This window comes from Tyto alba, unplaced genomic scaffold (assembly GCF_018691265.1).
Source record: "Tyto alba isolate M040663 unplaced genomic scaffold, T.alba_DEE_v4.0 Super-Scaffold_19, whole genome shotgun sequence".
NCBI classification, from domain to species: Eukaryota; Metazoa; Chordata; class Aves; order Strigiformes; family Tytonidae; genus Tyto; species Tyto alba.
The window spans coordinates 2,331,236-2,346,592 of NW_024881281.1; the positions used below are offsets into that span (position 1 = coordinate 2,331,236).

Here is a 15,357-nt window from a genome sequence, read left to right on the forward strand (position 1 = left end):
GGATTGAATAAAAATATTTGCAGATTATATTCTTAACAAGAATTTTTCTTTTCATCGTCTAGTCTTTGATTAAACTCTGGGATTCTATGAACGAACATGCATTCCTGCCAGCGCCGCCGCTGCCTTCTGACATACTAACGTACACTGAATTGGTGTTGGATGATCAGGGCCAGCTCGTGCACATGAACAGGCTGCCAGGAGGAAATGAGGCAAGTTGCACTTCCTTTAATGCTACTTTTCTTTTCATGTCCTGCAGTACATTGTGTTTTGGACCAGGTTTGACAATTGTAATGAAAATTTACCAGCCAGGCAAAAAAATCTATTCATTCAGTCTTTCACAGATGAAATCTCTCACTTGAAAATGAGATTTTTGTTTCATTAAAAATTAATACCTTCCATACAATGGGTATTTTAACCTCCATAGTAAATGATGATTCCATTTCAAACCTGTGCCTATGCTGTTTTTCCTTCATAATTAAAAAGTGCTCATTCAGCTATTCTAGGTAACTGGGGTTTGTATTTGTGCCAAATAAGTTTTAGAAGACTAAATAGAGATGTTTTCATTTGCTTAAAAAAACCTGAAGAACCAATTTTAGGCTTTCCATTTAAATACTCACCGTGCAGTGTTTGTGTAGCACGCTGGCAAGGTGTGTGCAACATCCCCCTCTAGTGAATGATTTACTTGAAACTAAGAACCTGCTGATGCTGTCGGGGTAGTAGTTACTCCTTCAGCACAAGCAGGAGCAGGCTGTACTGTTGTGGTGGGCTTTTGCTGGTATGTTATTACATTAGCAAGCCAAAGATTGCAGTATTGAAATGACTGGAGAATAAAGCTAACTAGTAGAAGATGTGTCTATTTTTTTTGCCTAGGCTAAGTGGGATTCAGTAAGTGAATGTTCCTACAGCAATTTAGATTGGAACAGATCTAAGTGGTGATATCATTTATTTTTTCTTGGCATCACTGAACTAGCACTGTCCTTTTACTAGATATATAACTTAAGGTTTGCAAAAGCTCTGCTCAAAAACATCAAGTATAGCGATGAGAGGAAATCGGGGTTTTCATCACTATTTACTGCATGTATCTTGTCAGGGGAAGGTTTTGAATACGATGTTTTCAAATTGAACCTAATCAGTAAATGGTGACTATGGGGGCACTACGTCCTTGTCTTTCGCTGGCCTATAGGAGAAATGTTTTAACTAGTATAATTAAAACTGAAATGAGCTGTTCCCTGCATTCTTAGTAAAAGCTGAGGCTGCGGTGCTGTGGTGGCTTATGCCATCATCTTTCTCTCTTTCTCTGCTCTCATTCAGCGTTTGAGTGGATGGTGGCTGGGGAAATAGCAAAGTCCCTCAGGGACGTAGCTCTGTTCTTGCTGAAATTACAAGCACAGAGCTGCCTGGGCATGAACATGTAGTGTTTACTCTGCCAGTATGAATACAAATAGTCTTATTATAAGAGATTCTGTACCCAAAGACCACCAAAAAAAAAAAATTAGGAGTTTTTTTTAACCCTTGGTAGGCTTAGTTGTGCTCAGTCTGTAAAGAAATTCTATAGCTGTTGTGGTTCACATGGTGCTGTTATCTAATGCACAGGTTCAGGCCCTACCTCTGTGGCTGTTACGCCGATGGGTTGAGTCACTGGAAAACGAGATAAACAAGGGGAAAACATGATGTTCCCCCCACATTTTTCACCCTGGCTGCTGAAAATTGCTTCTTGTGGAGGCCTATGGCAGACTGTGACCTGCCTGTTAAGGATTTCCCAGGGGTGAGGTGGGGGTGCTGGCGGCAGAGGTGAACCCCCAGCCCAAGGAGGTGCTCCCAGGAGAGGCGTGCAGCTCGAGCTGGAAGTGCTCAACCCTCAGCCCGGCCTCTCTGCAGCCGGACGAGCGGCCGTAGGACCACGTGCAGCTGGAATGAGGTCGGAGGCTTTGGTATTGAATTCTGTTACCAATAGCCGGCGCACACAATAGCGCTCATTCACAGGTGAGAGCGGGCAATCTGAGGAAGAGGTTCCAGCAGCAGGCTGAAGGACAGGTGACATTCAGGGGGTGACGAGCTGCTGAGCAGATTTCATTCCTCCGTGCTGCGCTTTCTTTGTCAGGATGAGCTGACTTTAGGCTTTTATGGTTTAATTCCGTTCAGCTGAGGAAACAAATTTTCACAAACGTGTGCTCAAGTTTCTCTCAAAGAAGATGGCTGCAGGGGTGGAGAAGGAAGAGGCAGGATGCTAGATAAATCCAGAGCACAAGCCTTTTCTTTGTTAAGGCTGTAAGTGGATCCATTCTGCTTTTTTTGAGAATCAGTCTGCATAGCATCTGGGCAGACAAATACAGCATCTTATCTGCCGTGAAGCAAAGATCCTCGGGATAGTCCCATCTATGTGACAGTAGCTGGTAGTATTGCATGGGAAGAGAAGACATGCCACAAGGAGCAGGAGAAAATATTAATTGGTTCTGCATTTCTTCCACATGATAAAATGGTGAACCATTCTCAAATATGGCATATTTCCTTGGCTCTCTAAACTTGCCTGAATTTGTTGAAGAGTTTTGTCCTCAGGTAGATGTATTTGACTTCAGAATGTCAGAACCCCATCTACACTGAAAATTGTGTTACAGGGGAGATGATCCCTAAAGAAATGCATACAGCGGGTTCCCAGGCTTTGCCATGGCTTGCTTGTAGCCTTAGTCAAAGATTTCACTGCTTCAGTTTGTTCATGCTCTAGTAAGGTGAGACTGCTTTGGGGTGTTACAAGGATAATTTAGACAAAAATGTTTTAAGAGTCTATGAATTTGTTATTGTTAATTAAGTGCTGGATATGACGTTACACAGCACTACCGCAGTTTTGGTTAGTAACCCCTGATGGCCAGTGCCAGTGGAGTCTGTGCCCCAGAGATCCAGAGCCGTGAGCTGTTTCCAGTTCAGACCCCAATGAGCTGACAGGCAGGAGTGCTTCGTAGGTAATTTCCAAATAAATGTGATTTTTTTTTTTTTTAATTTTCCTTTCTTCCAATTGAAAGTTGCTGATTTTCTGAAACCAAAGTCTTTTGAGAGATTGTACAACATGTGTTTCTTACTAAAGAGGAAATTTCTGTTGAAAAGTTCTGTCTGTGGTAAATATAGCTGTTGTTTAGTGCACTTAGGTTCCTATTACTGTTCTGCTTGTTTTAGATCAGAGACTCAGACACAGCTACTCCCCCATCGCAGGTGAGTGCCCTACCATTGTGGGATCAGCTGTTGTGAGGCAGGGCTTGTCCTTCCTGCTGGAGCTGTGCTACACAGTATGAACAACTACAGTTTCTATATGTGAAAAGGGGTCAAGACACTCTTCCTCTTAAAGCATTCAGCTGCGCTGAGTGCCCTAATTGTTTTAGCTAGCAGACGAAATTGAGAAACTAGCATAAAATCCAGGAGATTTGTGGTCAGTGTGTTCAGATGGATGTCAACAACCGAAGTTGCAATCCCTGCTCTGATAGGGGGCAGAGCAGGAGCTCGAAGCTGAGTTTCTCCTTTCCTCTCAGAGTTTGCAAGCAGCGTTCTGGGCTAACCTCTCTACGTTTTCAGGAAAATCTGTGAAATGGGAGTTCTCAAGAACTTTCACAATACAAGAGATTTCTCTCTGCTTAGCTTGCGACTACTTCACGTAGCCCACCACCTCATTTGGCAGTAATTATCTCTTTGCTAGTAGTCGCAACGAAAAAGCCAAGGACTTAATGGACCATGAAAATACAACTTGCTATTTATTTCTAGGCAGTGCTTGCTCCTTCCGAGTGGAGGATCCCGTGTCTCGGCCACGCGGGGGAGCTTGCAGTGCTGCTGGCCCTGCCGCCTGCTCTTGTGGCACAGGAGACATCACGAGTGCAGGGCCTTTTTCCAACCTCTTGTCCACTCCGTGCAGCCAGTTACTCCTGAAGTGCATCTGCTGTTTCTTTGGACCGCAGACAGAATCCTGGATGTTACCTGGAGCTTTCTGCTAAATGGTTTCTGCTGTAGATCCTTCATGTTAAGCTTGTGAACTGTGTCCTGGTCTCTAGTTACTCTTTCGGGTGTGGGTTGTTTTTTTGGTTGGGTGTTTTGTTTTGTTTTGGTTTTTTTTTTTTGGCTGTGTCATCTATTTTCTGGCTGCTTTGACACCTCTGCTCACATGTGAGACTGTTCTGATAAGCTCAGTCTGTTACCATAGGATTTCAGTAAGCTAGCACCCTTGACAAGATTGAGTGTGCCACACTAAAAAGTTGAGAACGGTTTGTAAATAATTCTCAGAGCCAGCAGTTATAGAAGGGAGCTGAGGAAGACAGTGTTTTATCAGCAGAATCAAACACCAGTCGATAGCTCCCTTCTAATGCTCCTGAGTAAAGACTGAATAGACTTTGGGACAAATGGGATGTAATTTATTGTACAACTGTGAGCATATCAAGAACTAAGCACCGGAGGTGGATGCTCAGCCTGATTCCAGCCTGACTCTTAAGATAGACACAGACCATTGAAATGCACAGAATTTATATGGGTGGGAGGAAACAATCCACTCATAGTTGTTTGTAATCTTATGCATTTTACTCTAAAATGTCTTTAAGAAGAAAATGTTGACCTACTACAGCCTGGATGCTTATCTAGATTATAACACAAGAAAGTTTGTTTGTTTGTTTGTTTGTTTGTTTTTGGGGTTTTTTTTTTTTTGTGTTTTTTTTTTTTTTTGTGGAAGCTTGTTTTTAGTGGCACTCTCTTTGGTCTTTCTGGCTAAGATCTTCCTTGGTCATGTGGGGTTGAGGTGTGCGATTGGGACTTTCTACACTAATACTGGGAGGGATGACTTTGAAAGGATGCAGCAGCTCACCCCTGTCCTGCTGGTCGTCTAAGCCTCTGATGTTGCTCTGTAGTTCTGCAGCTGTGCCAAAATGGGGAGATGTCTGAAAGAGTCCAAAACTGTGTGAACACAGACAAATGAACAGGGGTAGAGTTCAGAAGTGTGTGGCAACTCGCATGGTATTTAAAAAAGCGTTGGTTGCAGTAGCTCTGCTGAAGACACAACCTTTAATGTAGTGACACCCTCTTCAAATGCCCATTGAGGACGGCTTTGTTCCGAAGATTAGCATATTAGCTGACATCTCAGTGTGAAAAGGTAATTCCCTCAGCCGGTTGGAAAACTCAATATATTGCTTGTCATTCTTGAGCTGGGCATTCTGATGTTTTTTCTATAGCACTTTATGTATTTTGACTACAATTTACCATGATCCTCTGCCACTAGAACTGCACCATCCCCTGATAAGACCCAACTAATCTTCAAGGACAAGGAGAAAGTGAGTGTAAGGAGTTCTTGCAGCAACACCCCACGTTACCCGTCATCTCAGTCTCACGCAGCGTCCATGGAAAATGTGTCATTTTCCCTATTGGCACTAGATGTCACAGTTTTTCCTTCTCAGTAATACGAGGATCAGAAATAATCCATAATCAGAGCTGTTAGCTGGAGTGTTGGCAGGCACCCTTTCTGTGAATGTGGGAAGGTTTGGCCAGGTGAAATTCAGGACGGCAGCGGGCAGAGGGCTGTGGAAACTCTGCTTCAGCAGCTCCTTGGATTGCTGGGGGCTGAAAGGTGTAGCTAATGAATTTTATACAAGCAAAGCTTAATAGTTGAACTGCATGTTCTGCTTTGTCACCCCATGTTCCTGCATTTTATGACAGGCACAGGGTATTAAAACATCCGCTGGGCTACTTATGGCGGACGGTAAGTACTTGAGAGAAAGCAGAGAATGGGTGATGGCAAAGTCAGTGAATTAACATGAAGGTGAAGGAAAACACCCATGCACCCTCTCTCCCCTGCCCCAGCCCCACCACTGTTTTTCTCAGAGATTACTGTAAAAATAATTGCTTCTCTTTGGGTTTCCCAGCCCTTCTTGATGAGTTTTGGGAACAATCCTGACCTGAAGGCTCTTCTGGCAGTAGGGATGGGCTTAAATAACAGGGAAGCTGGACAACTATTCGTGCCGCACAGCAAGTGGTGTCTCCTCATCTGAAATACTCGTGCTGCAATTTCAGAAGGTGATGCTCCTTTGGCAGAATAATTTTAGCCTTTATCAATCTGGTGCTCAGAGGTCACAGTGAGACGTGGGGGTAGGGATCAGGACAGAGCATGTTTTTGTCATGGACTGGAGAGTGTTATTTTTAGTAAAAGGTGGAATGTCTTGTGACAAGTGGAATATAATACAAATTAAAAGAGGGTCCCCCTAGCATCACTGAAAGCTGATTTTTTTTTTTCTCACTTCTATGCCTAGATCATTTGATGTAACTTTAAGAGTAGCAGGTGTGTGTGTGGGAGGATGGGACTGGGGGGGGGGGGGGGCCTCTTTTGAACTCTGCTACTGCGATGGGTGCCTGTCACACTGTACGTGGAACGTCTCCTTAGCTGAACAGTGGTTGTACAGTTCAGCAGGAATACTCTGTAGTACCTTGAATTGTTAATATCCATGCAGAGCAGTATCTTCAGTGTGCTGTTTCTCACAGTGTTGTAGACACAGTATCTCCCATGGCCTGATCTTTTAAAAGGTACATGTATGCTATAGCAGTACTAGAAGTTCAGGATTTGAAAAGGCTTTCCCCACAGAACCAGAGGTTATAAGCCTTTGAGTTTGAACATACACCTTTGAGTTAGAATTGATCATAATTATTTAAGAGATTCATTGTGGAAGGTTATAAATAAATGTGGGGGGGGTGTTAAATTTTATATCATCAGATATGCCTGTTGAATTTCATGATGTAATCAGACAAACACGGAATTTTAATTTTGTTACCTTTCTTGTAATTCTGACTTTTATCAAATGCTTACATTTAAATCACACCTCTAGTAACTGCAATATTTCTTAACGCTGTACAAAAATTATTGGTCAGGAAATAACTCCACATATCACAGATGAGGCTCTTGGAGGATGCTTAAAGTAGTGACTGCCCAAATGATGTCTTATTCAAAGTACAACTAGAGCTCCAAATTTCTTTGAAGGGTTTTAAAATCCTCAAATTCAAGGATTGCTAGATCAGAGATGGAGGTGGTGGTGCAAAGAGTTTTATTCTGTGTTTTGATATATTTGCTTGAGTCTGTGTATATGGGTAATACGGACGCTGTAGACAAGGAAGTTCTTGCCAACAAGCAAGCTCCTAATAAAGGTTATCTGTTGCTCTCTGTAATATATTGATACCCGTCTGTAACTTCAGCAGATGCAAACTATTTCAGCTGAAGTTTTCAAGCCTTATACTGTGCCTGGGGAGAAGTTATTCATTGTCTAGTTTGGAAAGCTTGGTCAAAAATGCTTTTGTTTTGGGGAAAAAGCTGGCAGTGTTGCTCACAGTTGATTTTGTGGGCTTGCAGCAGGAACTTGAATTTGACAGAGAATTTGGTCTGGGTTCAGCATTATGCCTTTTGCTGTCCCCAAGAGACACCGCACAAGCTTCATTCCTTGCAGCGCAGACGTGTGTGCAGTAAAAACTACTTCCCCTCTGTCTCTCACGGTTTTTTTTTTTTTTGAGCTTTCCTTTTGGTGCTCTGAGTGCCCCTCCGCTCCCCCTGAACGTCCGCCAGCCTTTGGCTGCTTTGCTTCCCGCTTGCCGTCCGAGCGGTGGGGCGCAGGGAACCGGGGCACTGCGAGCTCACGGCTCCTGCAGCCCGCCGTACCGCACGAGGCCTTTGACCGCGCAAGCCTCCCTCACGTCTCATCTCTCGGCCCTTCAGAAGCGGCGTGCCAAGGCGTGCTGGGCTGTGCCGCCCGCCACCGCTGCTCGGATCGCTAAATGACACCTTTCTCAGAGCCAAGAGGAGAACGAAGGAATCCTGGGGTTTGGCACCCCACCCTTGTCGAGGCATTAAGTCTGAGCGCCTCTAGCAAACCACCTGCATCAAGCCCTTTTGCTGGGAGTTAGCTCATGCTGAAGGTAAAAATTTTAGAGCTTTTGGTTACAGCGTAAGTGCAGGGAGTCTCTCTGGGCATCAGATTCGAATGGTGAAATACCAGAATTTCTACGTCTGCATCAAGTGAAATTTCTGGGGCTGTCCTTGTTCCCTTTCTAAAACACACCTTGTCCGTGGCCGTGCAGCAGAGTGATTCAGCATCCTGGGGTCAGTGGACACTGGTTTACCTCCAGAATAGAACGTGCGTGCACAGCAGGGGAGAAACGGGCTGTCATCAATGTTCAGCTTTGGCATCTCCAGTGCTCACATGCTAGATCACTACAACTGTTGCATTTCCTTTCTTCTTACAGCTTTTGTATGTAATAAATATTGGCATACAAATGTATTAACGTTTTATATGTATTTTTTCCATGTAAAACTTACATATGATACAGATGCAACAGAATGCGAGCAAGACAAAATTGTTGTCAGGGTTCTGTAAGTTCAGTTGTCCCACTTAGGGATTTCAAGACCCTCATTCAGATTTCCAAATGTTGATGTAAATAAATGAAATGAAGCATGGCATAAAGTACCTAGGCTCAAGCATCATCCTTGTTGTGAGAGAAGTAGAATAAATGAACACAATTGGCATGGCTCAAGTGTGGATGCTGTCAAATAATAAGCTGTTCTCGTTTACATCAGGTTTTCTGTCAGCTGTGCTTCTCCAGGAACTACAGGTCCTGCTAGAGAGAAGCTTAAAAGCTCAGTCTGCCCGACCACCAGCTGCCGTTTGCGTTGCCTTCCCTTCCTTCGGAGCCTGTTGTGCTTTCAGGGAGACCGGGATGGGTTTTCTCCCCATTCCCCTCGGTGCCTGTTGTCAACAGCTCCGGCTGCCACTAGCAGTCAATTTGTAACTGCATCAGTGTGTGTATTACTGTTCACATCAATAGCGCAATTAATGTTGAAGTCAATTTTGGTGTTAATTTTAGGCCATGATTAGTGTTGACACTGTGTGTCAAACTAGTGGCGTTTATGAGCACCATGAAAACGAGCGTTAGTTAATATTGTGTTTTTACTATCTGTTAATGGTTACATTAAGCCAAAGATCTAGTGAGAGAAGGTGTGTATAAAATTATATATCTAAAACTTGTGTGTAATATATGTGTGTCATGCAATTCTGCATTGCTGGTGCTATTCAAGGAGCAAATGACATCTGAGCACTGAATCCTAATCACAGTTTGGAACATCAGAAATAATGATCACTTCTGATCGGAGGTTGTGAATAATTCATCTGGTTTGATTTTCACGTTCTGTCCAGTGATACTTTTCAAACCAAATGTGTTCCTACAGGAGAATAATGGTCCCACTTCTTATGGAAATACTGTGGCACAAATCATTTTGCCAACATAAAAACAGTTATATAAGACGGTTCCTGCTTTTATTTTTTCCTCCCTCTCTTCTTCATTCCTGGGTGTGCTGGGAATAGAGCTGTGGCAGGAGAAGCACTTCCAAACTGTGCTGGCTCTTCAAAAGAGCCCGTTTTGAAGGCACTGCTGCTTACCATCACCCATTATTGTTCTGACAGTGCTCTTAGGTGATTAGCTCAGCCTGTCTAATTAACCTGTGAACTCTCCATTTTTTTGGCATGCTGCCGTTAACTTAAAAATCTCATCTTTTTTTTTATTTCTGAAATAGAAAGCTATCCTCCGCTGCCCATAAATTTAAACAGAATCTACATTGTTCGTAGCAAAAAAAAAAATTCCTTAGTTGTGCCCTGTGATTTTTATTACTGGATAAATGGTACAAACCATGCTATGCATTGGGGAGGCAAAAAGACACATGAGTTAATAAAGTGGTGCGCTTTAATTTTTCTTTTCTTAAACTGCGTATGGTTGCTTGATATGTATCAACTATAAACTATTTTCAAGAGTTTGTGTTTATTGTGCTAGATAGTTTTCCCTGTTCTGCTGGTGAGCATTAACAAAAGGGATTTTATTTATGTAGAGGACGCACCATCTCGAGTTAGGGAACTATTCAAAGACTTGTGTTACAATCTGAATTTTCTAAATAAGTAATGCTTTTCATTTGTCTGTTTTCTGTACTGTAAAAAATCATCAAGCTGATGAAAGTGTGGAAAATCTCTTACACCTTGATAGGTGAGACAGACTGTGGGACCAGTCCTGGGTGCTAACTGAGCTGGGTCACTAGGCCCTAAGCCCTGGAGCAAGTGTTAATTCATCTGCCTCGTGTGTGAGCTGAGGCTGCTAGGATTTTCTCTCAGTATGTTGTGGTTATTGTCTAGGTTTCTGGCAGTGTCTTTATGTGTTTCTGCCTTGCACTTTACTGCAGTGACAAGTGTTTAGCAAATGCAAAGCCTGAGCATTTGTCCTGTTGCTCATGTGGCTTGTGTTCGTCTGACGGTTCTTGAAGCTTCCTGGTGTGGTCCTGGCTGATGGGATCAGTGTAGCTGTCAGGAAATGACCGCTTAGGAAAAACCTGTAAATTAGTGTTACTTCTGTGCTCTTTTGGAATAAGTTTACGGTGCAGTTTTAAAGAGAAGATCTTCCCTGTAGTTTTCTATCAGTAACTAAATCTGGCTTCTCAGGTGGTATCAGAAAGATTTGGTAAGTATCCACTTAGGGATTTTAGTTATGGCAGGGAAAAAAAAAAAAAAAAAAAAGCCTGTAAAATATGGTAAAGAACTGAGCTGCAGTAGGTGACAGGGTATAGATGGGCATCCCTTGTTCCTTGGAGGCTAGTCTTGAAGCTTTTAACTTTGGATTTGCAGACTTTTTTAACCTGCTGTTTCTAGTGGCAAGCTCGCTCACAGTTGAGAGTTAGAACAGACACAGTATACAGCCCCTGGCATCTCTTTTCCTGCAGCAGTCAAGTCAGAAGGACAAAGCTCAGGTTTCTTCTCCTTTTTTCACCTTTATTCTAATCCAAGGACCCTCTCTGGCTGTGGAGGTTTGTTGGGGATGAATTAGGTTTCTCTTCCAGACTCTGGACAGGTTGTCTGTGTGACCCCTGGTCTCTTTGCACGCACTTTTGGCCTGTGTGCCTGACCAACAGCTGCATCCACTGGTTTTACAGCATTACACCTTTTCCCTTCAATTTGGCAATAATACTGGTATTGTAGCAAAACATCCCACTGACTTTTAGGGATTTATGCTCCTTTCTTGGAAACTGCCGCAGTATCTCTCTCTTCCAAACACTGCAGTTGGATGCTAAGATGTAACTGTAAATCTGTGAATATTCAGAGGCAAACAAATTAATCCTTTATGACATATCAGTCAAAATAGCAGTGGTTGAAACGGAGACCAAGGAGAAGGTGAACTGAAACACCATCGTTCTGTTAACTTGCAATCTCAGCTCTCAAAAGGGGAGGTGTAAGGGAAGGATCTGCCGGTAGCCGGTTGTAATATTTTTGGATTGCTGCCTGCTTTACTTCCAGTGACCCTTTGATTAATTCTTCTGCCTTTTTATTTTTTTTAATGAGTCTATTATGGCATACCTTATTGCAGATACTGATTGGATCTCAACTGTGTGTTGTGCCATTTTGATTTGGATTAAATGGCACATATCTATCTGCTGCTTCTCCCCTCTCCCCCTCCCGCTTTAGTTCATCATGTTCAGAATTCAGAGTCTCCACAATGAGAGTTTCAGCCCTCCTGATTGCAGAGGATGTGCAATCGGCTTGAGGAATGTGTACTCAGAGCTTATGATCCTTGGGCAAGCGGAGACTGGGTGATGCATGTGGCTTTCAAGGGACGCTGCTATTTCTATCTGTTAATGGCATTCCAGGATGGCCAACTCCCCAGTGCAGCGATACACAGCAGCTGAGAGATGGGAGATGCAGGGTAGAGATGTTGCTGATCTCCATAAGCTGGGCCAGAAGAAATCATCTGGTGATTTTAAAAACAAAAGTACGCAGCAGAAAGCATTTCTTATCCAGGCAGGTTTGAAAAGAGACTGCTGTAATATTTGGGAAGGAAAAAGGGAAGAGCCAAAGAAATTAAAGGAAGGACAGAAAAAAAAAAAAAAAAAAAAAAAAAAAAAAAAAAAAAAAAGAAAGAGGTAGCTGTGAAGTAGAAGGATTATTAAAATGAGGGCAGGATGAGAGAGAACTAGGGTGAGGAGGTTCTGGGGTGGTATCTGGGTAGCTTAATCAGATGGTCAGGAGTCCTGTACAGCAGCGCATCCATCCTCACCCTGTGAGCTCTGGCACACGGAACGAACGCAGCACCCTGCGAGAGCGGCGTCTGCAGACTGTGCTTTGGACCTGTGACAAATCCCTGAATGGGGAGAGGGAGGGCCAGTATTGGTGCCTTGGGTGGGAAGAGAGCAGTGGAGGATGTGCTCCAGTGAGTGTGGAAAGGATCAAGTCCTGCCAGCTGTGCTCGGCACTGGCAGTGCATATCAGAGCTGCTATTATCAGAGTTCCCAAAGAAACTATATAAAGTGCAACACACTTAAGAGAAATGGTCCCTGCGTGATTCCCCCTTTCCCATCTTAAAGATAGGCATTTAGCTTTTGTTGTTCTCTGCTCTTTGACTGCAGATTGGGATGGTGGCCTGGAAGATGACTCTGAAGACCCCTGAGTATCCAGAAGGCCGGGATATCATTGTCATTGGCAATGACATCACATACCGAATAGGTTCTTTTGGGCCTCAAGAGGACGTGCTGTTCCTGAGGGCTTCAGAGCTTGCTCGAACACATGGCATCCCCCGTATCTATGTGGCTGCCAACAGTGGAGCCAGGATTGGGTTGGCTGAGGAGATTCGGCACATGTTCCACGTAGCTTGGGAAGACCCAGATGACCCATACAAGGTAAGGAGGCACAGGAGCCAGAGGTGAGACTCTGCAATAGCTCACAAAAGAATCTTATTTTTACACCGCCTCTTTTAATAGAGATGAGGGTAAATATTTGCCAGACTGTTAGGTCCTAAGTTCTTCTTGGTATTGGATTTCTCAGGCAGCAGCACTGGCATCCAGAATGAGTTCGCGCTAAATGTTGAAAACATTCCTAGCTTTCACTGACTTCACCAGGAGCTCCGATATTAAGAGAGGATGTTCTTATTGCTCTCTGGAATTAAATTCAGCTCCCTTGAAACGTTCTTTTTGGAAGGGGTTATTGGGGATCGGGAGGGGACTACAGGTGGGAATGAGATGAATGAACTGGTTTTCCCTGCAGGGATACAAATACTTGTACCTGACTCCTCAAGACTATAAGAAAGTCAGTGCCCTGAATTCGGTTCACTGTGAACACGTGGAGGACAATGGAGAGTCCAGGTAAGCAGAGACCGATCAGAATGCAAAGCTTTCTGTTCATCCTTGGGTATAAAGGGTGATGGATATCGTGCCCCTTGTCTGCAGCTAGGACGTTCTTTAGGATCCAGGTATGTAGCAAGCCACAGCTGTGTGTGGTCAGAGCACGAAACAAAAGGGTTGAAAGTTGTATCATGACGTGGTTTGTTTGAGGTAGTGCCGTGCTGACTCCTACTGACTACAGGCCCCCGCCATGGTAAACACTGAATGACCACAACAATGATTCTTTCCCAAAGGCTTGCAGTCTAAATTTTGGAAATTACTTTTCTGCTAGATTCCGTAGAAAGGATAAAAGAATTCCTGAGTGAAGGCTTAGTCCTCCATGCATTTTGAAGGGTTGGGCTGCAGTAGTTGCACTGAACTGCCTTATAGCCTATGGTTTTCCACACACATCTACTCTAAGTGTCTGCATCTTCCCAGCTATGTCCCAAAGGCAGCACATCTGAAAATGAGGTGCAAAGAAGCTTTCAGAGCTAGACTGCAGCTGTAGTGGTGCTCCCGGCCAGAGGGAGGAGGATGTGCTTGGGGAGAAAAAAGAAGCCTAATTTGCAGACTGGCAAGCTCTGCAAGAACAAGAGGATGGTGCTGGGTGCAGGGGTGTTTGCGTGCCTGCGCGTGTGGCGGGGGAGCTGGTGGCTCTCTTCAGTGAAGCACTTAAGCACATGCTCAAGTATTTTGCTTAGCAAGGGCCTAGTGGAAAAGATAGAAGTCAGTCTGAGGGCGCTGAGTAAGAAGGGACTGTGCTGGAGAGGGAAGGTGTGGAAGAAGAACGTAAAGGTAAGAGCTTCATTATAAGCTCGTGTTCCATTTCTTTTTCCTTTTGGCTGCATTCTCGTTCTTTCTTGCCCTTTTTTCTATCATCAGCTTGCTCCTCATGTCCTGTGGGAATGACAGCAGAACACTTTTCACGGGCGTTCCTCTCCCTTGGCATTTCCTCTTTGCAGCGCTGCTCTGGCTGCACGTACGTAGGACTATTCCATGGTGTTCGTTGCAGAATGAGCCCTTGTACAGGTCCTGGCCAGGTTTTATGCACATTACTCTTTGGAGCCTTAATGATATTTAGTCACTTTTCATTTTCTTTATAGCAAACTGATTCAGCAAATCACTGGACCTTGTGACTCAAAGGCTGTGTGTGTCTCCCTCAGGTATAAGATAACAGATATTATCGGAAAGGAAGACGGACTTGGAACAGAGAACCTCAGAGGATCTGGCATGATTGCTGGAGAATCATCTTTAGCCTATGAGAGTATTATCACCATCAACTTGGTAATCCCTCACTGCTTTCTATTCTTCAAACTGTATTGTCTGTTTTAGCTAAAAATCCTGCAATGATACCCAGAAGATACATCTGGGATCAGACTTATGGTTGATGTAAATTGGCTCCTGTAGGCTTTGAGCAACGCTACCGGCACCATTACAGGGCTGGGTCCCTTTCAGACTAAATTTAAAACACTTTCAGAAAACAGTCTCTTGGTTTCATCTTTGCTCAGTCTGTAAGTTACTGCTTCTCTTTTTTAAAAAAAAAAATACACATATGTTCAGATACTGTATTTTACAAAAAAATAGATTCTGGAGTTTTGCAGTGAGAGTAGATTTTATAGCCTTGTAATACAAACATGCCTAGTTTTATCTAGATGTTTGAATCGATATGTTTTTGCTGTGTGGTAAGACAGAAATCAATGTGATTTTTTTCTTTCTCTTTTCTTTTTTTTAAGGTTACATGTCGGGCAATTGGAATTGGGGCTTACCTTGTTCGGCTAGGTCAGAGGACTATCCAGGTTGAGAACTCTCATATAATCCTGACTGGCTGTGGAGCCCTCAACAAAGTAAGTCTTTGCATTTCGGTCTTCAGAGCTATGTGAGTTGAGTTGGTGTTTCTGTGAGTTCTGCTGGACACTCCAGGAGCTGCCACCACTGTACCCTTGCACTTGGTCCCTTTTACTTTCTCACTTCTCGGGCTTCCACCGATCAAGGAGGAGAACTGACACAGAGCAGCTGCTGTGAAATTTTCATGCCTTTGCAGCCTTTTTATTTTTTCTCTTCTGGCTGGTCAGAAAGCAGTCCTCTCATGCACCTGTTTTGCTTGACAAGAACATTGTATTGACAGCCAGAGGCACTATTCCAGGCATTCTGGTTGGAGATTGGCAGGGGACCTAGGC

At 43.7% G+C, this 15,357-nt stretch overlaps 1 protein-coding gene across 8 annotated transcripts in view; it reads left to right on the forward strand.

The window, feature by feature from the left end:
- ACACA (acetyl-CoA carboxylase alpha) overlaps positions 1–15,357 on the forward strand; it is a 141,095-nt gene that overhangs the window by 77,286 nt on the left and 48,452 nt on the right. For all 8 annotated transcript variants that reach the window (XM_033004779.2, XM_042791599.1, XM_042791598.1 and 5 more), the window contains 5 exons: positions 63–209; positions 12,431–12,700; positions 13,065–13,162; positions 14,344–14,464; positions 14,914–15,024. In XM_033004779.2, coding sequence (XP_032860670.1) covers positions 63–209; positions 12,431–12,700; positions 13,065–13,162; positions 14,344–14,464; positions 14,914–15,024 — 747 coding nt within the window. The remainder of the gene's footprint in view (positions 1–62; positions 210–12,430; positions 12,701–13,064; positions 13,163–14,343; positions 14,465–14,913; positions 15,025–15,357) is intronic.